Raw genomic sequence first — 22,925 nt, 5'->3', positions numbered from 1 at the left:
TCTAGAAGGAAGATCAAAAATAAACCAGAAGCAATTTCTACAAAATGCTGGCCACAATTTTTCTAAAAATAAGAGAAATTAATACCCTGACCCAGAAATTGAGTCCAAGCATGATTTCTCATGTACACATGTATAAAGAGTTAGTGCCTCAACAGCATGTTACTCAAATTGAAAACCAGGGTATGGTTTATACTTCAAGAGTAAAAATTCCAGACATATAATACAAACACTTCTTCTGGAACTATTCAAGGCAGAACACAATGAAATGACCTCATAAAACAATGAGATTAAAAGAAATCTCTCAACTGAAATATATTTCTAATTGGAAGAGAAATAAATGTCTTCAGTTAAGCCCAAACTCAAGTGTCAATAGTGCGTTTCTAACAGCTCTGACCTAGGAAAAGCAAGGGGAAGAGGAAGAAAAACTCTTGAAGTAGCACCAATACTGAGCAAACATTGGATATGAGAGTGATGGTTTTACTATTTTTGAAATCCACATGTATTTTTAAATGTAAATGTAATTTGAATTTATCAATATTTCCTCCTTGCTTCTGAGTTTGAGTCATAAGGATGTTTTAAAAGCTATGTTATATGGAATCTTTTTTTTTCATTGATTAATTTTTTGTATTTGAGTTTTAGTTTGAATATTTCCCGTGTTTGGAGATTGAGGCAAATCATATCTGCATTTTTAACATTTGGCTATATAGATTTGATATGCTACTACCTACCACTTGGCTATTGAGTTGAGATGCTCTTAATATTTAAGTGATGCCTTTTATTTAAGAACCCTTTTTATTTTACGTTTGGCTTCAATAATCTATTTGTTCATATGCCAATATGATATTGATTGAATTGCAGAGGCTTTATAGAATGTAAAATTAGTTCTTTAATATTATTCTTTGTTCCATAGATTCCTTTCCTTTTCTTTCTAGCCCCCTTTCTCTTTCCTCCCCCTCTCTCTTCTCTTCTCTCCACTTCCCTCTGTTCTCTCCCCCCCCCCACTGTCTTGTGGTTTTTATTGCTGTAGTGAAACACCGTAACCAAACAGCAAGTGGACAGGAAAGGGTTTATTTAGCTTATACTTCCATATTGCTGTTCATCACCAAAGGAAGTCAGCGCAGGAACGCAAACAGGGGAGGAATCTGGAGGCAGAAGCTAATGTAGAGGGCATAGAGAGGTGCTGCTTACTGGCTTTCTTCACATGGCTTGCTCAGCCTGCTTTCTTATGGAACCTAGGACCTCCAGCCCAGGGATGGCACCACCCACAGTGTGCTGGGTCCTTCCCACCAATCACTAATTAAGAAAATTCTTTATAGCCAGATTTTATGAAATACTTTTCTTAATTGAGGTTCCCTCCTTTTAGATAACTCTAGTTTGCTTATCAGGTTTGTCAAGTTTGTTTGTGCTAGCTATAGCATACCTCCTATTCCCTCTGCCCTCCTTCCCCGGCCCTTCCTTCCTCTCCTCTCCTCTCTCTTCCTTTCTCACTACATAGCCTTGTTTAGCCTGGAACTTACTATGTAGACCAGGTTGCACTGGAACATAGAGGATATCCACCTATCTGTTCCTCTGGAATGCTGGGATTAATAAAAGGTGTGTGCCACCATACCCAGATTCATAGCTGTTTTGTTGTTGTTGTTGTTTGTTTGTTTTTGGTTTAGATATTTAGCTTTGTAATCAACTTCTCTCGAAAGTTGTATGTAAGAGCACACAAGGCTTTGCTTTCAATTCTCTAAAGGCTCTCTATAAAAGAAAAGACTAATGTTAGTAAAGGTTCATTTATTACTCTTTAGGCAAGAAGCTTTGTCTATAACTCAAAAGTACCAAGTGGAACAGGAAGCTGATATAGAAGCTGAAGAAGTTATCCAGAAGATCTAGCTAAGAAAATTGTGAAAATGGCAGTTAGACTATTTTCTTTACGGTAATAGAATACTTGAAAATGACCAACTTAAAAAGAGGGTAGGTTTGTTTATTTTGTGAAGTATCTGCATGTGTGTAAGCAAGATTGCCCTTGTGTGTGTGGGAAAGAAGTTGATTGCTCTCCACTTTTGTTTTTAAGACAGGGTCTCTTCCTGAACCTAGAGCTTGCTGTTTTGCTTAAACTGGCTAGCCAGTGAGTCCCAAGGCTTTGAATGTCTCTACCCCCTGCCACTCTAGTGCTAGAGTTCTGGGTGCCTGTCACTGCCTTTGACTTTTATATGAATGCTGAGGTTCATAACTTGGGTTCTCTTTCTTACTTGTAAAAGTAGCACATTACCCATGGTAGGTTTATTTTATTTCAGAGTTTTGGAGGTTCAGTCTATTGGGCCTTTAACAACACTACGTCCTGGCAGAAAAGTTCACGGATGAGAAGGCTGGTTACCTCATGGTTACCTGCAAGGAAACAGAAGAGATGAAGATACCAGAGACCCATGATCCCCTTCATGGGTACACAAACAATGATATAGCTATTTTAGGATTCTCTTAACAGTGCCATAAGCTGGTGACCAAACTTTTATCAATGGCTATTGGAAGGTTTTTAAGATGCAGCCATGCTGTTTAGTAGATAAGCCAAACAGATTTTTGATTTTGATGGAATAGATGATTCCATCTAGGGGATAGCTGCTCAAACTGTATGTTGTGACCATATGTGGTTGGTAACTGAATGGGAAGATTGTGAAAAATTAGCAAACATTAAAGTTTGTAAACATGCAATGACCAGAACTTAACTCAAGTTCAAGTATATGATGAATTTAAGGTATCTCTGGTACTGTTCACCTGTGTTGCATTACTTCACTTCAGCCTTGGTTCTGAACACACAACTTGCATACTTTGTATTGACTATGTTGTTATGCCAAGCACTACCAACAAATGCTATCATAAACACCTTAGCTCGGATTCAAAAATATTTGTTATAAATTGCATTTTTTTTAACTGTACATACAAAATTTTCTACTTAGAGAACCTAATGATCTAATTCTGGAAAACAAAGACTTTTAATAGCTTCCTACCATTCCTCCCTATGTAAGTACCAAATTAGTGCATCTTTGTGTTGTATTGTGTTAGAATGTTTGGTTGTGAAAGCTGCTGTTTGAGAGCTTACTTGAATCTTATAAAGAAACAAGAAATGAATTTGGGCTTGGGATCAGGACAGGATTGTCAGCAATTTCTGAAAGGCCCGAAACATACTTTTGTCATTTTGTACTATGTGTTTATACAAAAGAGCATTCTCAGCATTGATGATTATAAAACCCAAATTATCATTCAACTCTGAAAAGCGCAGAACATATTCTATGTCCTACCTTATACAATATTCATACAATTTATAGTGTTGTATGTAACAGTAAAGAACATGTATGGAAATTTGTTTTCATCTTTAGTAAGTGGTAAAATTAAATTAAATATATTTTAAAATAAATTATCAGCAGATATTTTCCATACCTATATATTAAGGATCATGTAAAAAATTCTCAAATAATAATGTGATCTAATGTATACTGTATACATAATAAATAAATAAAAATTTAAAAAATTCTCAAGTAAAAATTTTAAAGAAGCTCCGTTGTAACTCTCAGCCAAAGAAGTTCATACCAGGCCACACTGACTCTTATTAATTTCTTATGTGGCTGGTGACTTTTTGCTGAACCTTATCTATCATTTATGAAAAACCTAGGGTCTTTGAGAGTTCTACCAAACGCCTTCTAAGCTTTACTAGTGGAAAAATGCCTGAATGATGGTCCATCTGTTTACAGCATGGTTTGCTGAGTCCAGTCGTGAGACCTATTGCTTACAAAGATAGAGTCCTTTCTAAGTATGCTGTTTGCAGTCAATGGACCTCTTTACTCAAGGGCTCTGGTGAAGGTTTACAGTGAGATTAATGTTATCTTCATGTATATATATCTATTTTGTAACAAGCAGTAACTTAAAATTTCATGTCTTATTATTTGAGAATTTTACTTTTTAAGCAGTGCTTATCTTAGGTAGTAATCCCCTGATGGATTTGGGAAAATTATAAACCTTGTGGAAATGTTTCATCTATCTAGATAGTAATGATAACAAACACCTGTAGTTCATAGGAGGATTAAAAAAAAAAGAATATATATGGGAATTTGAAGTAGATTCTACCCTGCATGGATAATGTTCAAAGGTTCAAGACTTCAGTAGATGAATAATTGCATGCAGATATAGTAGGGATCAAAGTAGAACTATACATGGAGCCTGGAGATATGACTGAATTGCTATAATTAATTTTAAAATAGGAAGAGTTACTTCTTATGAATAAATATGGTGCTTTTAAGATGATCCTGGGTAGGCACCTATCAAAGCTTTTTGGGAAGTTGACACAGGTAGATTTCTTGAATCAAAAAGTTTGAGGCCAGGCTCTGGGCAACATAGGGGGACTGATTCTCTAATTGAAAAACAAAACAAAACAAAAAACAGTGGTTTTTTGAGATAGAATCTATTCCTGGTGAAGATGCTATTAAATATTGCTAAAAAGGTGAATGAAAACTTAGTTGATAAAGAGCTTTGAAAGTTTCATTCCACCTTTTATTAAAACCATAGGCTATCTCTTCTCTGATGCTAGGGACTGAACCAAGGGTGGTGTTCACGCTAGGCAAGGGCTCTACCCCTGAGCTACTTCCCTAGCTCCTTCCAATTTCATAAAAGTTCTACTTCGTGTTAGCATTTCATGCTGTCTGGATCACATTTGAAACAAGTCTCTGAAAGGGAGACCCCAACTGATGTGGCAACTTCACTGTGGCCTTTTTCTTTTCCATTATTAAAATATATCCATTGTACAAAATAATGGGTTTTTATTATGAGACTTTTATACACAAGTATAATAAACTTTGGTCATATTCATCCCACCAGTAAGTATACTCACTTGTTCATCTTCCTTGCTCGCACTAGTCCCTTTTCCTTTTTCCAGTTCATCTTTGACTTCTATGCCTTCTTTTTTACTCTAAAGAGAGATGATTGCTTTTATTAGTTTCTGGTCTGCCTAGGTAATCTATGAAAATATGAATATTATACATTGATGAGTGTACAAAGTTCTTACTTGTACATGAAGTGTACATCCTAGGATTTCTAGTAGATGTCTAAAATCTCAGATAGTAAGAAATTCCACATACAGTGTTTCTTGTACATAGTGTCACATAGTGCCAAACTTTATTTAATCTCCTGTTGTCTACTTTGCATAATTTCTTTTGTACTTTGTAAGTTTTTGTTTTTGTTTTTGTTTTTTGTATTTTGAGATGAAATTTTATGTATTCCAGGCTGGCTTCAAACTTGGTATGTAACTGAGGATGATGTTGAACTTTTGGTCTTGTTTTCACTTGCAAAGTGCTGGGATTAGAGACATACACATCCTTTTCTGGCCGGCCATAGAGATTGAACTTGGCGCTTTGTGTATGATAACTGAGTTAAATCTCTAGCCCTTAATGAGGTTTTAAAAAACCAAGTACTACCATTTGACTCTTTCTGCTTCTGGGTTAACTCACTCATTATGATTATTTCTAGATCAATCCATTTGTCCACAAATTTCGGGAATTCTTTGTTTTTAATAGCTGAGTAGTATTCCACAGTCTACCACAGGTTCTTTATCCACTCTTCTACTGAGGGACGCTTAGGCTATTTCCATGTTCTGGCTATTATGAAGAAGGCTGCTATGAGCATGGTTGAGCAAATGTTCCCCATATTTGACCACATCCCCTGGATGGGGAGACCTGCTGGCACTCAGAAAAAGGATATCAGGCAACCAAGAAGAGACTTGATACCCTATAAGCATATATAGGGGGAAGAGGTCCCCCTCAGTCACAGTCATAAGGGAGGAGAGTAAGGGGAAAATGGGAGGGAGGGGGGAATGGGAGGATACAAGGGATGGGATAGCAATTGAGATGTAATATGAATAAATTAATAAAATATATTAAAATAAAAAACCAAGTACTTATAAGTAAAATATTTCCTATTAGGTAGATGTTACAACTTGGTAGTCTTTTAAAGTAGAACAAAACCACAATGCAATGAAAATTATATATATATATATATATTTTTTTCCTTTTCTTTTCAGGAGTTTCTTTGAGTTGCTCCTGTTCTTTGGAAGAGATGAGTTTTATGAAGAACCCTTAAAGGATATTCTTGGCTCATTTCAGGTAAAATAGTTAACTATTTTACATTTTATACACATACAAATCAGTAAAATTGTTATATTAAATTTTTGCTTAAATGTTACGGTCACTACAGTGATGGTATTAAAGAGTTCCCTATACTGGCAGGTGTAGAAAGATCATGAAATCAATTTTAACTGTATTCTAAGCAGCTTCTATCCAGGATTCTAATGCAGCTACCATGTCTAAAGAACCTAAGCACATGTGAGAATCTAGAACTTTCCCCTGGTGAAGAAACTGTCTCACCAATTTTCCTGTCTCATATAATCTATGCAGATGGTTGTTCTTGTTTTGGGATCTGTAAGAGGACAGAGAGAAGCCAGGCGTGGTGTCGTGCGCCTTTAATCCCAGCACTCAGGAGGCAGAGGCAGGTGGATCTCTGTAAGTTGGACGCCAGCCTGGTCTACAAAGTGAGTCCAGTACGGCTAAGGCTATACATAGGAACCCTTTCTCATAAAACAAAACCAAAACAACAACAACAAAAAACTGAAAACAATAAAACAAAACAAAAAACAAACAAAGAAAAAGTAAAGAAAAGAAAGAAAGAAAAAAGGGGAGAGACAGACAGATAGATAGACAGAGACAAATCTAGACAATAAGTGAGATGGCTCAGTTGATAAATGCCTGCCCTGGAGAATTTGGCTTCCAGCACCCATTAACAAACATTAGTGACTGGATAGATTACTTAGTGGGTAAAGGTGCTTGCTGCCAAACTGAATGACTTGAGTTAAATCCCTGCATCCCATATGGTGGAGGGAGAAAACTGACTCAAGGGGTTGTTCTCTAAATGCCACATATATGATGCGATATTCGGGTGTTCACACATGTACACAAAATAAATTATTGTAGAAAAAGTGCCAGACACAGCTGTACACTTCTGTAATTGCAGTGCTGAGGAGGTGGTGATGGGCAGATGCTAGTATCTTAGTGGCTCTCCAGTCTGGCTGAATTGAAAAACTCCAGGTTCAGTTAAAAGACTGTCTCAAGGCCATTCTCCACAGTTGTGTGGAGAGCGGGGACTGACTCTGACATGAGCTCTGGTGACCCCTTGGTGAGGAGGCTTGGTGGCACTCAGAGAAAGAATAAGCAGGCTACTGGGATGAGACTTGATAGGCTGTGACCATATGGTGGGGAAGGAGGTCCCCTTCTGTCACAGACCCATGGAAAGGGAATATGGTGAAAGAGGGAGGGAGGGAGGGAGGGAGGGAGGGAGGAACGGGAGGATACAAGTGAGGGGATAACAATTGAGATGTTCTGAATAAATCATTTAAATAAAAAACAAAAACAAAACAACAACAACAACAACAAAAACACAAACCAAACAAAGAAAAGACTGTCTCAAAAATAAGATGGACAGCAATTGAGAAAGATATCCACCATCAACTTCTGGCTTCCATACTTATAAACACAATTTCTTTTTCACCTGTATATACTTGCATATATGAATAAATACATACAGTATAAAAACATAGACTGACAAAATTTTAAGACCTCTTCTATATATCTAAAATATTTTGGTTCTTTTAAGTCATTTATTTAGGAAACAACACATACTAGTGCTCTGGTCACCCAAGTGCTCTCACTGTATCATCAGCACTTATGTGGCTGGAGTACCTCCAGGGGGCTGCTTTGCGACCTGTCATATATAATATTACTATAGTGTTAAAGGCTTATGGCCAACCAGGAGTTTGGCTATTTATGAAAATTATATTCAGCATTCTATTGTGTCTACTTATAATTCAACAAAATTGATCAAAATAGCTGTTTTCTTAATATCAGCACTTGGTGGGCAAAAGTAGGCAGCTCTATGTGAGTTTGAGACCAGTTTTGTCTTCATAGTGATATCCAGATCAGCCAGAGCTACACAGTGAAAGCCTGTCTGTCTCACAAATATACTAATAGAAAATAACAAATATCAAAGCAAAACTGTTTGCATCAAATTTATAGTTTACTTAGATTATATATTCAAGTTTTCATTACTTATTGTTTATTTCATTTTGTCTTTGACACTTGTTCTTGGCAATGGACCTTGTCTTAGTTAGGGCTTTAATTAAGCTCTAAAGAGATACTGTGACCACAGTCTCTCTTACAAAGGAAAACATTTGATTGGGGCTGGCTTATAATTTCAGAGGTTGAGTCCATTTTTGTTATGGCCAGGAACATAGAGGCCTGCAGGCACAGTTGGTGCTGGAGAAGGAGCTGAGATTTCTACATCTTGATCCTCAGGCAGCAGGAAGAGAACTAAGACATACTTCCTCCAACAAGGCCACGCCTCCTAGTAGTGCCACTCCCTATGAGCCTGTGAGGCCGTTTTCTTTCAAGCCACCACAGTCCTCTTGAACTTCTTTGCTCATCAGGTATTTATTGAGTCCCCACACTGTTCTCAGTACTAAGCTCCATGGAAAACAACAGTAAGCAGCAGAATGAGCTCCTGTAATTGTGGCAGGAAGATAATAAACTAAGACTTTTAAAGTGAGCACTTTGGAAGCAGCAGCTGTCTAAACCGATAGAGAATGGTGGCACAGTAGGATTGGAGAAGGACATTTTAGTGTTAAGAGAGGTGAGGTCCTACAGACTGGGAAAAGATCTTCACCAACCCTTCATCTGACAAAGGTCTAATATCCAAAATATATAAAGAACTCAAGAAATTAAACACCATAAAACCAAACAACCCAATTGAGAAATGGGGCTTGGAACTTAACAGAGAATTCTCAGCAGAGGAATATCAAATGGCTGAGAAACACTTAAAGAAATGCTCAACCTCCTTAGTCATCAGGGAAATGCAAATCAAAACGACACTGAGATTCCATCTTACACCCATCAGAATGGCTAAGATCAAAAACTCAAATGACACCATGTGTTGGCGAGGATGTGGAGAGAGAGGAACACTCCTTCATTGCTGGTGGGAATGCAAACTAGTATAACCACTTTGGAAAGCTATCTGGCGCTTTCTCAGAAAAATGGGAATAGGGCTTCCTCAAGACCCAGCTATCCCACTCCTTGGAATATACCCAGAAAATGCCCTATCACACAACAGGGACATATGCTCAACCATGTTCATAGCTGCTTTATACGTAATAGCCAGAACATGGAAACAGCTTAAGTATCCCTCAGTAGAAGAATGGACTAAGAAACTGTGGTACATTTACACGATGGAATACTACTCAGCTATTAAAAACAAGGAATTCCCAAAGTTTGTGGACAAATGGATTGATCTAGAAATTTTTTTTGGGGGGGGTTTCGAGACAGGGTTTCTCTGTGTAGCCTTGGTCATCCTGGACTCACTCTGTAGACCAGGCTGGCCTCGAACTCACAGCGATCCGCCTGCTTCTGCCTACCGAGTGCTGGGATTAAAGGCGTGCGCCACCACGCCCGGCATATCTAGAAATTATTATAATGAGTGAGTTCACCCAGAAGCAAAAAGAGACAAATGGTATATACTCACTTATATCAAAACACTAGTCCAAGGGATACGTACCATGAAACTTTACTTACCAAAAAAGTGGGTCAGAGGAGAGGACATCCTATTGAGACTTTAGGCGAGAGTAACATGGAAGAATAAGGAAATAGTAGGACCCACAGGGTCCTGGAAACCTACAAGAAGAACTTTATGACAGGCAGATCTGGGTCCTGGGGTCCTCCTCAAACTAAGGCACCAGCCAAGGAGAATATAGGCATTAAACTTCGAACCCCTACCAAGACCTAGCCGACGATCATGATATTCTCCACCGTTGAGTGGAGAGTGAGATCTGACTCTCACAGGAACTCTGATGCCCCTTTTCTGACCATGTCCCCTGGATGGGGAGGCCTGGCGGCACTCAGAGGAAGGATAGCAAGTTACCAAGAAGAGACTCGATATTCTAAGACCATATATAGGGTGAGGAGGTCTCCCTCAATCACAGACATAGGGGAGGGGAGAAGGGGGGAAGTGGGAGGGAGGGAAGAATGGGAGGAAACAGGGGAAGGGCTAACAATCTAGATGTAATATGAATAAATTAATAAAATTTTAAAAATGAAAAAAAAGTTAATAAAACATTTTAAATTATCACGTTAAAAAAAAAGAGGTGCTGGTCAAGTGTGTCATAGAGGTGTCAGGTTTTGTTTTATGTGTGTGGGTAGTTTTTGTATCTGCATGCATATTTTTCCAACTTCAGCTAAGGTTATTTTCTATTTAAAATGTGGTAAACATTTGTAAAGAAATATACCCTGTATTTTTTCGCATAATTTAATCAGTTATTTAAAATCCCCCACAATATACCTCATTCCCTCTTAGGGAGCGAGGGAGGGAGAGAGGGGGAGGGGGAGGGGGAGGGAGAGGGGGTGCAGGGAGTGGGGAGGGAGAGAGAGTTTTTCAATATCTTAATTCTGGCTGAATTAGAAAGCCCATCCTCACCCCCGGCCCCTCTCTGCCCCTCTTTAATAAAATCTCTTTTTCCAATCTGGCATGGTGGTACACACTTTTAATCCAAGCACTTGAGAGGTAGAGGCAGATGGATCTCTGTGAATATGTACCCATCCTGGTCTACAGAGATAGATCCAGGACAGCCAGGACTGTTACACAGAGAAACCCTGTCTTGAAAAATAAAACAAACAAAGAAAAAAATCTTATTTCTGTGATTATGGCTTCTTTTTAGGTTGAACTTATTTGACCCTTCTTTTGTTTTGTTTGCATTGTGTAGTATTGGCTAGCCTAGAATTTACTGTGTAGCCCAGGCTGCCCTTGACTTTGGGGCAACCCCTGCCCCACTATTCCAAATATTAGGAACACAACTTACTTACTTGAGTCTTCTAGTTAATAGAAGCTTTAAAACCTCTGGTGGCTTTCTTTTGAGATCTAGCAAAGGTCAACATGCATTTTTATTCTGTATACCTCCTTAAATCTTGTATTTATAAAGCTTGGAAAGCTTCCAGTTTTCGGATAATAAAGTTATAATCTAATATAGCCTTTTGAATTATTTTTAATGTAGTGTCCTAGTAAAAATCCTATTCTCCTGAGGATCTTACCTCTGTCTATCTTTTGTCAAATCATACTATAAATAGGTTTCAGGTTGTGTTTTTTCCCTTTCACTTTAAATGGAACAAACTCAGTGTTGCTAATACTTATCTGAGGAATGTGTCAAAATTCAGATTGTGACTTAGGAGTGTAACATGGGACCTGATGGTCTGCTTTCTAACAAGCTCCTAGGTTATACTAATGGTGCTAATCCCTGGATATGGATTTGAGTAAACTTTATGTTCCACTATTACGTGACATATAGCAGTTCACCCTACTAGGCTATAGACTACAGACCAAAGAAATGATTTCATTTCTGCCTGGGTGAATTTGGGTATTTAATTCCAGGAGCATGAGTGATAACCCAGCAGAGCTTCTTCACTAGAGTTCACTGGATAGTGTACAGGCAGTGCCACACAACTTTCCTCTTCGCAACAATTCTGTACTGCTGATACAGCCTCCTTCCTTTTGGCGGCCAGGGGGCTAAATCCACATGCCATCCATACATAATATCCCATATGGTAAACTAAAAATACCTCAATTTTATAGTCCACTCTACCTTATGCTAAGCAGGCTATATATTTTATTTAATAGTTTCCTCACTTATAAAAGGGGGATAATCACTGTACTGGCTGAAAGCAATCACTGTATGGGCTTAATTAGTAGCATGCTTGGTATCACTTCTGGCAAAATGCCCTTGATGCTGTTTTTAAGGTAGTTAGTGACAACCTTTCTAGTAAGGTGTAGGTTCTGAAGTAATATTGTGTAAATTTCTGTTTTTATATATAATAAGACTCAAACGTAGGTTTTCTTTTTGTTATTATTGTTGTTTTTGTGGCTTTTCGGGACAGGGTTTTTCTGTGTAGCCTTAGCTGTTCTGGCTGTCGATCAGAATGGCCTTAAACTCTGCCTGCCCAGGTGCTGGGATTACAGGTTGTACCACTGCACCAGCTTTCAAACTCAGCTCTTATACTTCTGTTTTTTCATGATTTCTGACCACCTAAACTTGGAGTTTCTCAAATATAAGTTATAAACTCTGCTTATAATTTCCTGAATAATCTTAAGGGGAATCTTTTTTTTTTCTTTTGAGAATTTCATATGAATACTGTATTGATATCATTTCCATATCTCCTCCAAGTCATCATGTTTTCCCCCAACTCCCTTTCAAACTCGTGTTCTTTTTATTATTGTTGTTGTTATATGTGCTAGACTCAAACAGACCTACAGAATCTATTTAGGGTTGCCCAGTGTACATATTTGGGGCCAGTGTAACTGCTTAGTGTTGTGATTAGGCATGTCTTGTTTAAATCATTAATATTGAGATACTATGGGTGGCAGCTTTCCTGTCAGGCCTAAATGACAGTATCTCATAGCAGGTATCCTGGTCCGTGGATTCTTAGAGTCTTTCTATCTCTTCTTTCTGATGTGTTCTCTGAACCTTAGGTGTAGGAGATGAGTTATCGATATACCAAGTGAGGTTGGGCACCCTACAATCACTTATTTTCTGCATTTTTAACCAGTTGTGGGTTTCTGTAGTAATCTTTATCTGCTGTAAAAGGTGCTTCTTTGCTGAGGTGAGAGCTAACTTATCTGTGTGTAGGAGGATAAGTATTTAGACTTCAGTTAGAAATTATACTGGCCAGGAAAATGGCAGTAGTACATTCTGCTCTAGGATCTATGACCTCTCTAGTTACAGGAGGTTTCCAGGCATGAATTCCTTTCTCCTGAATGGGCTTTATGTCCAGTTAGGTGGCTCTTGGTTTCCCCAAGATAAATTGCCACTATTGAACCGCTGGGGATATCTGCTAGGCCTGGTGGTGTTGTAGGAACCTTTATTTTTTATAGCCAAATATATATAACACAAATCTTTGAGTTCCTTTAGTTCTTTTTTTAATGTTTTTTTTTTTTTTGTTTTGTTTTTGGGTTTTTGTTTTGTTTTTTATCATGATATAAGATACTTTTCACATGATGTACTTACCTCTTCATCATCCACATATCTACATACCTAATGAAATGTAAAATGAAGAAATATAAAATGAAGGAAAAAAAACTGGATGAGGGCCTTATGCTCACTGCTCAGACAAGACATCAGATGTGGGGAGTTGCCAAACATTACTTCACTGAGTGAATATAATAAAATAGAAAACTACCTGAGGCGGGGGGAGAGACAGATGGACATAGTATGTTCTGTCCTTCCATTAGTATTTATCAACATATAACAGAGAAAATATCAGGTGGTGGGGATTTGATAGCCATTTTTATTCTTGGTATTTCCCAAAAGTGCGCCAAACATGTGATAGAGCCCTTAAGCCAAGAATCCCAATATAATACCAGGAATAGCATATATAGATTATTTCCATTGAGAAAATAATGTGTTGCTCTATTGAAATGCAGCCTGCCTCAGGGCTTTGATTACACTAATAATTTGTTTTTATTCTATTATAAAGGCCATGGTGGAATAACATAACGATATAAATAACATATAGCAGAACAAACTAGTCTATGCACACTTTCCTTTTTTATTTTTTATTTTTATTTTTTGTTGGTCATGAAAGATTAGGTATCAATTCATTGACTAGTAAAACATCTTTTCACAGTTTTTCACTAGGAAAAGGTAAAGAAGCCAAAAAAAAAAAAACAAAAAACAAAAAAAAAAAAAAACTAATTGTCATCAGTTGCATGGAGAGATAACACAGTTAAAAAAAAATTAAAAGATCTGTATAGGTTTGCTGATATGAGTGTGAAGTGTCTTCTGTAAATTGTATGGTTGCCCTGGAACTTGGTAAAACTAGACTGTCCCCAAACTCACAAACATCTGCCTGTCTTTGCCTCCTGAGTGCTGGAACAAAGCCATGTGCTACCATGCCTAGCTAAATACCAGATTGTAAGCCCAAGAACCCAGCTTCAAACCTCTAAAATGTTGAAATATTAGCACCAATATATTATGTAGCCCTCTCCCTCATCACCCCTCCGGTCCCATCTTTCCTCCCTCATCCCTACTTCCCCATTCCCTAGTCCTCAGAAAGAGGGGACCCTCCTCCCCTAACATCTGACCTCAGCCTGTCAAGTCTCATCTGGACTGCCTGCATCCTCTTCCTCTGGCCTGGCAAGGCCGCCTCTCATGGGTAGTGATCCACATATCCATGTCAGAAATAGCCCCTACTCTCCATATTATGGGATGGGCAAGGAGACTGTGCTGCTTATCTACTACATCTGAGCAAAGGGTTTAGGTCCTAGGTCCTCAACATCCATGGTCCTTGGAGATATATCAGTCACTTCAGCATCCCATCCCCATCCCCCAGCCTGCCTGGATGTATTGGCTCCACTGGTCTCCTTGTGGAGCTCCTGTGCATTCCAGGCCCTCCTATTCCCCAACTCTTCCATAAGACTCTACCTGAAGTTTGGCTGTGAATGTCAGCATCTGCTAGGATCAGCAGCAAGGTGGAGTCTTTCAGAGGATCTCTAAGGTAGCCATGTGTCCTGTTCCTTCTCTTCAACTACTTCAGGTATCTATTCTATTTGCCCTTCTGAATGAGAATTAAGCATCTTCCCTAGGATCCTCCTTGTTATTTAACTTCTTTAGGTCTGTGTACTGTAGTGTGGTTATCATGTGTTATATGGCTAATATCTGCTTATAAGTGAGTATATATCATGCCTGTCTTTCTGGGTCTGGGTTAGCTTAATCAGGATGATCATTTCTAGTTCCATCCATTTGCCTGCCAATTTCTAGATTTCCTTGTTTTTAATAGCTGAGTAGTATTCCATTGTGTAAATGTACTGCAGTTTCTTTATCAATTTTCGGTTTATGAACATCTAGGTTGTTTCCAGATTCTGGCTATTACCAATAATGCTGCTATGAACATAGTTGAGCAAAAGTCCTTGTATGATGGAGCATCTTTTGGGTATATGCCCAGGAGTGGTATAGCTGGGTCATAAGGTAGAACTATTCGCAATTTTCTGAGAAAGTGCCAGATTTCCAAAGTGGTTGTACATGTTTACACTCCCACCAACAATAGAGGAGTGTTCCCCTTTCTCCACATCATCACCAATATGTACTGCCACTTGAGTTTTTTATCTCAGCCGTTCTGATGGGTATAAGGTGAATTCTCAGACTCGTTTTGGTTTGCATTTCCCTCATGGCTAAGGACATTGAACATTTCTTTAAGTGTTTCTCAGCCATTTGATATTCCCTTGTTGAGAATTCTCTGTTTAGTTCTGTATCCCATTTTTAAAATTGGTTTATTTGGTTTACTGGTGTTTAATTTCTTGAATTCCTTATATATTTTAGATATTAGCCCATTGTCAGATGTAGGGTTGGTGAAGATCTTCTCCCAGTCTGTAGGCTGTCCCTTTTCTGTTGACAGTGTCCTTTGCCTCACAGAAACTTTTCAGTTTCATGAGGTCCCATTTATTAATTGTTGACCTGAGAGCTTAAGCTGTTGGTGTTCTGTTCAGGAAATTATCTCCTATGCCAATGAGTTCAAGGCTCTTCCCCAGTTTTTCTTCCAACAGATTTAGTGTCTCTAGTTTTATGTTGAGGTCTTTAATCCACTTGGACTTTAGCTTTGTGCATGGTGATAAATATTGATGTATTTTTATTTTTCTACTGTAGACATTCCATTAGATGGACACATTTTGTTGAAGACTCTATCTTTTTTCCATTGTATCTAACAATACAATACATTAAGGTCCCTTTTCTGAGGAGAAGGGGACTGGGGAAAGGGGAACAGGGTGGGAGGGCAGGACTGGGAGGAGAGGACGGAGGCGGCTCTGATTGGGATGTAAAGTGAATTTAAAAATAAATAAAAAGAACACATTAAGGTTGAGACATTCATTGTTCACTGAAAGGTACTGAAAGTACAGTGTACTAACAGAGAATTAAAAATCTCAGCATATTAATTCTTGAGGCTGTCTAGATTATCTCAGATAAAATATATCATAGAAAATTAGCTGTGAGGAATAATAGAGAACATTAAAGCCAGTCTCATTTAAAAATAAATAGTGAAATGAAGGACCAAAAAGATTCATTCATTCATTTATCCATTCAAACAAAATTTGAGATTAAGTAACTTGTCCTGTTGGTGGCAGGCAGCATAGGGGTCAAGAGGACTTCTTTTTCTCCCAACTAAAAATACTTGTTCTACTAAATTGGATTTTGTATGTATTTCTTTATGTGGGATCATGTGTTCAAATAAACCTTACACATATATCTTAAGTCTTCAGGGCTTGTATTATATTATGGGTTAGAACAATTAAGAATAGCACATTGTCTGGTAGCTGTATTAATTCATAGCTTATTTAAAACATGTTGTATAAGTCATGATGCTCAACTTAAAATTCCTTATACCAGTCATACAAAGGGTTTTGTTGAAATCTATTGACTTCTAAATTTCTTTTACCCCCTCCACCTTGTATTTGGTGCTGTATTGTGTATGTTTTGTAGTATGTAGTGTGTGGTCTGTGTTCTTGTTAGAGTGAGTGTGAGCATGTATGTGTGTGAAGGTGCATGTGGAGACCACAGGTCAACTTTAGGTGTTGTACTCAGTCACTCTTTATCTTAATGTTTGAAGCATTATTTCTCAATGAACCTGAAGCTCATCAATTTGACTGGTTGGCTGGCCAATAAGCTTCAGGGATTCTCTTGTTTCATAATGCTGAACTCCTCAGGCTTTCTCCCTGTCTCTTTTGACTTCTTTGTCTCAGAGCATGTCTGCCTCTGGGCCCAGACCTCTGCTCTCCTCCTCAGGGGACTGTAATATGTAAGGCTGGAGGACAGGAAATAGATCAGGGAGTGTAACGACACATCTGGCTTTCACAGGGATGCAAACTCACTTCCTCATGCATGGAAGGCACTTTAATGGGCTGATCCACTTCCCAGCCCTAGTTTTTTTTAATATCTGAACCATTCCATTACCTTCCTTTTCTGTACGAGATGGGGCTCAGGCCCTAAAAAAAAAAATGGGCTAAAAACCCATTAATATGCTCCAAGTAACAGGCTTTTCCACAGTAAATTCTGCCTTAAAAATTTAAAGATAACATGCCAATAATAACAACAAACATGTAATAATGAAAATACTTGCACAAATTCACTGAAAATCAGCTTCTCCATTAAACGTATTTTTTCTAAAACAGTAATGTTCCTTATATGTGAACAAACAGAATATTTTGTTTAAAAATATGTAACGACCTTTTAAACTTGCAATTTTTGCCAAGTGACAACCAATAAAATTGTAAGAATAAAATTGGTGCTAAGTAAATGATCTTTTAATTTTTTTCATTTCAAAGTACTTTAAAATTTGTTGTTTAATTTTTAGCTTTTTAAAGATGATTTTAGCATGCCAGCCTAGCGTCCAACTCTCTAAGTAGCCTCAGATATCCCTGAGCTTCTGATCCTCCTGTTGAACTCCTAGTGCTGATATTATAGGCACTAGTTCGATGTGATGTGAAGGATTAAATCTAAGGCAAACCTACTAAATCTTGATTTTACTGATGCATATTTTTGTAAATAACCATACTGAAAAGCACTTACATTTTTGCTTCCATTTGATATGGTCACTTACTTAAGAAGAATTTGACACATGTTTTATAAATAGAGAGATGCTCATGATGTTTCATCCACACAGATGGAATCTATGTATGGAATCTATTTCGATCAAAAAGTTAATATTAAGAATGTACTGGCTGGGTCTTGTGAGATGACTTAGCAGTTAAGAGCACTTGCTGCTCTTCCAGAGGAACCAGGTTTGATTCCCAGTACCCTTATGACAGCTCACAACCATCTCTAACTCCAGGTCCAAGGAATCTGGTACTATCTACTGGCTTCCATAGGCACTGCACACACGTGATGTACAAACCTGCATGCAGGCAAAACATCCCAAATAACTTTTTAAAGGAAAAAAAAGCTTGTGCTGGGGGCTAGAGAGATGGCTCAGCGGTTAAGAGCAGTGGCTGCTCTTCCTGAGGCCCTGAGTTCAATTCCCAGCAACAACTTGGTGGCTCACAACCATCTATACTGGGATCTGATACCCTCTTCTGGCGTATAGGTCTACACACAGGTAGAGTCCAGGTCAGCCAGGGCGGTTACTCTTGAAAAACAAAAACAAAAACAAGCAAGCATTTTTCTTTCTTTTCTTTTCTGTTTTTTGTTTGTTTCTGTTTTTGTTTCTGTTTTTTGTTTTTTTGGTTTTTGTAACAGGGTTTCTCTGTGTAGCCTTGGCTGTCCTAGACTCACTTTGTAGACAAAGCTGGCTATGAACTCACAGCAATCCGACTGCCTCTGCCTCCCGAGTGCTGGGTTTAAAGGTGTGTGCCACCACGCCTGGCTGCAAGCATGTTTTAAGGTGTATGCATGACGACTGTGCGGGTACTCATAGTCATGCTCGGATGCAAAGGACAGAGAGGATGTTGGGTATCCTTTATCAATCTCCATCTTATATTTTGACACAGGGTCTCTTACTGAACCTGAAGTTGATTGGCCATGTCAGCTAGGGTTCCGGGCCAGTGAGGTATTAGATTGAATATCATGCAACAAGCCATAATACTATTTAAAGAAGGGAACTATTTTCATACTTATTTATTCTCTTTCATCCTGTCTTTAAAAAGACCACACTGAAATGTTCATTTCTGTTTCCAAAGGAGTACCCTCAAAATTTAGTGTACTGACAAAAGAAACACACACACCAGAAAAAATCAAATTAAATGAGGCAGGTATAGTTAAAAATGTGTCCTACCAGATGCAGAGCATGTATTATAATCCTAGCCTGTAATATAGTCTAGCTATATATATATAGCAAACAGAGATAGGTTTCTTTGGCATAGGCATTTGGGAGCAGTTTAGGAAACATAGTAATGCCTCCTCATCACACACACACACACACACACACACACACACACGTACATTCATGCTTGCATACATCTACCTACTTCCTAAATTTTCTTGGGGATGGTAAGTTGTTAAAGATATAAAGTGTGTCAGAGCTTTCTCTGAAAAACTTTTCAGTCATCTAGGGGCCTTTGGAAACTTTTTTCCTTCTTTTCCTCCTTGTTCTTTCAAGTAGGGTTTAAACAGAATTTCTCCTTGTTTCTTAGGAAACTGACAGTATACACCAACATACTCCTGAGTGCAATTCTAAATACCTGAGCATAATGGTCAATACGACTTTCCCCTCCACATATCTTTTAATAGTAAATATTGTAGCATGTTAGTGAGAAAAAGCATGTTTTTTAATGCTCAGGCAACTAGGTGTCCTAAAATATATTATTTTACACACTTATACACCTTTTTCTTTTCTTTTCTTTTTTTAAAGATTTATGTATTATTATGTATACAGCTCTCTGCTTGCATGTACTCCTGCAAGCCAGAAGAGGGTGCCATATCACATTGCAGATGGTTATGAGCCACCATGTGGTTGCTGGGAATCGAACTCAGGACCTTTGGAAGAGCAGGCAGCGCTCTTAACCACTGAACCATCTCTCCACCCAACATACACCTTTTTCAGATGTTAAAATATTGTAAGAAGTGAAAGCTAACCTTCAGTGAGTGCTTACTAAGCACAAGGTACTCCCAAGAACCGTTTACTGCTGCCTGTTATTATTTACTCCTCACAGCAGTCTTACGGACTGGGCTTTTTCCAGCAGCCATGTTGTCGACAAGTTACCTGATAGAGCTCCGAGAGGTTAAGTAACTTGCCCACTCTGGGATTTTGTATTGTTTTGTTTTAATTTGGGGACACCCTTAATTTAGGAGGTAACTTATTTCCTAGTGTTTGAACTTAATGATCCTCTGATCTACTTGATGAAATAATTATAAAAAATATCTGTGACTTCTTTGGTGTGATGTACTTCTAGTTCCTCCTACCTAGGAGCCTGGGGTGGGAGGACTGATTGAGCCCAGCAGCTTGAGATCCATCTGGGGAACAGGGACACCCCATTTGAAATGTTTGTTTTTCAGTTTTTCACATCTTGTTTGTTGATAAACTAAATCTTCTTTATCCTTAACCAGTAAGTGAAAATAATATTTATAACATTTTAGTCAAAAATACAATGTTCAAATGATATAAAAACATGAGGTTTAATACAAGTAACAGCCACTGTAAATTTGTTAATTGATGATTCATCTAATAAATCAAAAAATTTAACACCTTTTAAAAATTCTGAAGAAGTATTTATAAGATGTTAAGGTACCTGTCTGCCTTGGGCATTTTCTAAGTACAGAAGAAAAAACTTCTGGCAATTGTGCCTTTATTGCAATGCAGACATTATGCAAATACATTCAGATAATGCCAGCTTCATTATTATCTTTTTTTCTTAAAGGCTTGAGCTCAGCTTACTTTTAAAAAATAAATTTACTAGTCTTAGTTCGTCTTTCAGAATTCTAAGACTAAGTTTCCTGAACAACTTTTAAAAGTCTTAGTGTATGAAGACTCAGAAAGAACAGTCCAACAAGTAAGCAAGTGACATTTATCTAAAGCTAGTGCACCCAACTGTAAATAAGATTAAGTAAAGCAGCGTAATTTCCCTTAAAAACTTCACAATATAACGAGAGATGATTTAAAAGCACTGTATATATCTAAAAAAATATAGACGAAGCCGGGCGTCGTGGCACACGCCTTTAATCCCAGCACTCGGGAGGCAGAGGCAGGCGGATCGCTGTGAGTTCGAGGCCAGCCTGGTCTACAAAGTGAGTCCAGGATGGCCAAGGCTACACAGAGAGACCCTGTCTCGAAAAACAAACAAACAAAACAAACAAAAAAATAGACAATGGAGAATATTACTTACTGCTTATTTTATTAATACATCTTTATCTAAAGCCTGATGCAAACTGTTCCTATTATAGGTTTGATATCTTTCCTCAGCCTGTTGTTTCTTCATCTGCTAATCACAAATCTAATTCCCAAACAAAAGGAAGTGGAGTTTTCTGTCTTGAAACCTGTTCCTGCAGCTTAGATTTGGCATAAGTTCAGGGAAGAGCAAAGGACCAGTGTCTCCTGTACATAGAGTGTACGTTCTGAGCAGCACCTCCCCTTAAGCTCTTGCCTGACATTGTTACAGGAACTTTTTGAATCCTTATGTAAATTTAACATCATTTAATTTTCAGCTTTTTGCAACCTGGCTCTTTCCCTACAAGTGACTCACCTGTAAGTTTTCCCCTTTGGTTACATTTTATCCCTGCTTTAATGGGATTTTCTCAGTCGCTTCATGCATATCTGTGTAACCTTTGGCATTAAGCCTATTTGCTACTGTTGGGGTTTTGTTGCCCTACTTAGGTTGCAATGGTACCCTTTCCTCTTTTATACTTAAATAGCTATCACATGGCCATCAGCCACTTTCTAAACAACAATGATCAAATAGTTTTTAACTCCTTTAAATTCACAAAGCCAAAATGATTTTTCTCTCCTAGGAATGCCAGAATCACCTCCGCAGATATGGAAATGTGAATCTGGAACTGGTGACTCGAATCATTAGAGATGGTGGCCCATGGGAAGATCCAGTGTTGCAAGCTGTTCTTAAAGCCCAACCGACATCTCAGGAGATAGGTACTGCAGGAGAGTCAACACCAAAACCATGTCTTTTCTAACTTGGCCCAAAGTGCTTCTTGAAACCAGAGTTGTTACATGTCTTTCTAGTAATGGTACTGTGGTTGTTGACATATTTACTGGGTATTATAGGGAGTTTGTTTTTGTCCCTTCAGTATATTTTTAAAATTGGTTTAAGTAGGAACACTTTCATTTTTTAAAAAAAAAACTTTTCATGAAAAAAAACCACGAAATATCCATTGCATAGGAGTTCTCCTGAAAAGATTGGAACTCTGAATTTATTATCCCTGTTACTATGGTAGTACACTATTATGTCCATATTCTATAGTTAGTCCAATGCCCAGTGCACAGTTACTGCTTAGCACTGTTCGAATGATCACATGAATGAATTAAATGAATAAGTAAATTTCAAATGTAATAGAACAGCATCTCTCAAATTAATAAGATTTTGTGTCATCCTCTTATCACTTACATTCTTCTTTGACATCAGCTTCTGTCATACAGATCTGCAATGGACTCTTTTTTTAGTTAACTAATTAATTTATCAATTAATTAATGTGTTTTATGTATATGAGTGCCCTGTCTTCATGCACACTAGAAGAGGGATTCAGATTCCATTACAGATAGTTGTGAGCCACCATGTGGTGCTGGGAATTGAACTCAGGACCTCTGGAAGAGCAGCCAGTGCTCTTAACGGCTGAGCCATCTCTCCAGTTCCCCACAGTGGACTCTTATGAGCCAAAATTTCTTACTGAGGCAGGAGGCCCTGTTCCCTGTTCCCACCTGTTAATCCTTTAGTTTCCCATATTACTAAAATGTCCTAAATTCTAGGATATGTGGATCACCAAAACTCAGGATGTAAGTTTGTATAAACACCAAATTGTGGAAAATATTTCGAAATTGTGGAGAGAGTTTATGAAGTGCAGTTATAAGAAAGACAAAGAGAACACACAAGCTCTTCCAACTTGGGGCCAGCTGAACTAGCATGTGTTGAACACGTTAGGATATTCCTGTTTGCACCAGGTTAAGAGGTGGAGTGTGGAGAAGGAACTTCAATGCTGGCCGTAAGAGCAAACCAGCACTGCACCCAGGGTGGAGAACCTGGGAAACAAGGGAAGCTGCAGCTTGATGTGTGGGTCTTGAAAAGCATTTAGAGAAAAGCAAAGACAGAGACAACTGGACTGAGGAGAAAGACGTTCTTATTGAGGAAAATTATAAAGAGCAAATTATAGTAAAGATGAAGGTCATAGT

The 22,925-nt window shown here is 38.1% G+C and overlaps 1 protein-coding gene across 2 annotated transcripts in view; it reads left to right on the top strand.

Moving 5' to 3' along the window:
- Znf654 (zinc finger protein 654) overlaps positions 1-22,925 on the top strand; it is a 66,945-nt gene that overhangs the window by 31,369 nt on the left and 12,651 nt on the right. For both annotated transcript variants that reach the window (XM_051150119.1, XM_051150120.1), the window contains 2 exons: positions 6,050-6,131; positions 21,539-21,674. In XM_051150119.1, coding sequence (XP_051006076.1) covers positions 6,050-6,131; positions 21,539-21,674 — 218 coding nt within the window. The remainder of the gene's footprint in view (positions 1-6,049; positions 6,132-21,538; positions 21,675-22,925) is intronic.

Source organism: Acomys russatus, chromosome 8 (assembly GCF_903995435.1).
Source record: "Acomys russatus chromosome 8, mAcoRus1.1, whole genome shotgun sequence".
Lineage (NCBI taxonomy): Eukaryota > Metazoa > Chordata > Mammalia > Rodentia > Muridae > Acomys > Acomys russatus.
The sequence above is the reverse complement of the archived record's forward strand: the minus strand, read 5'-3'. Positions and strand labels throughout refer to the sequence as shown.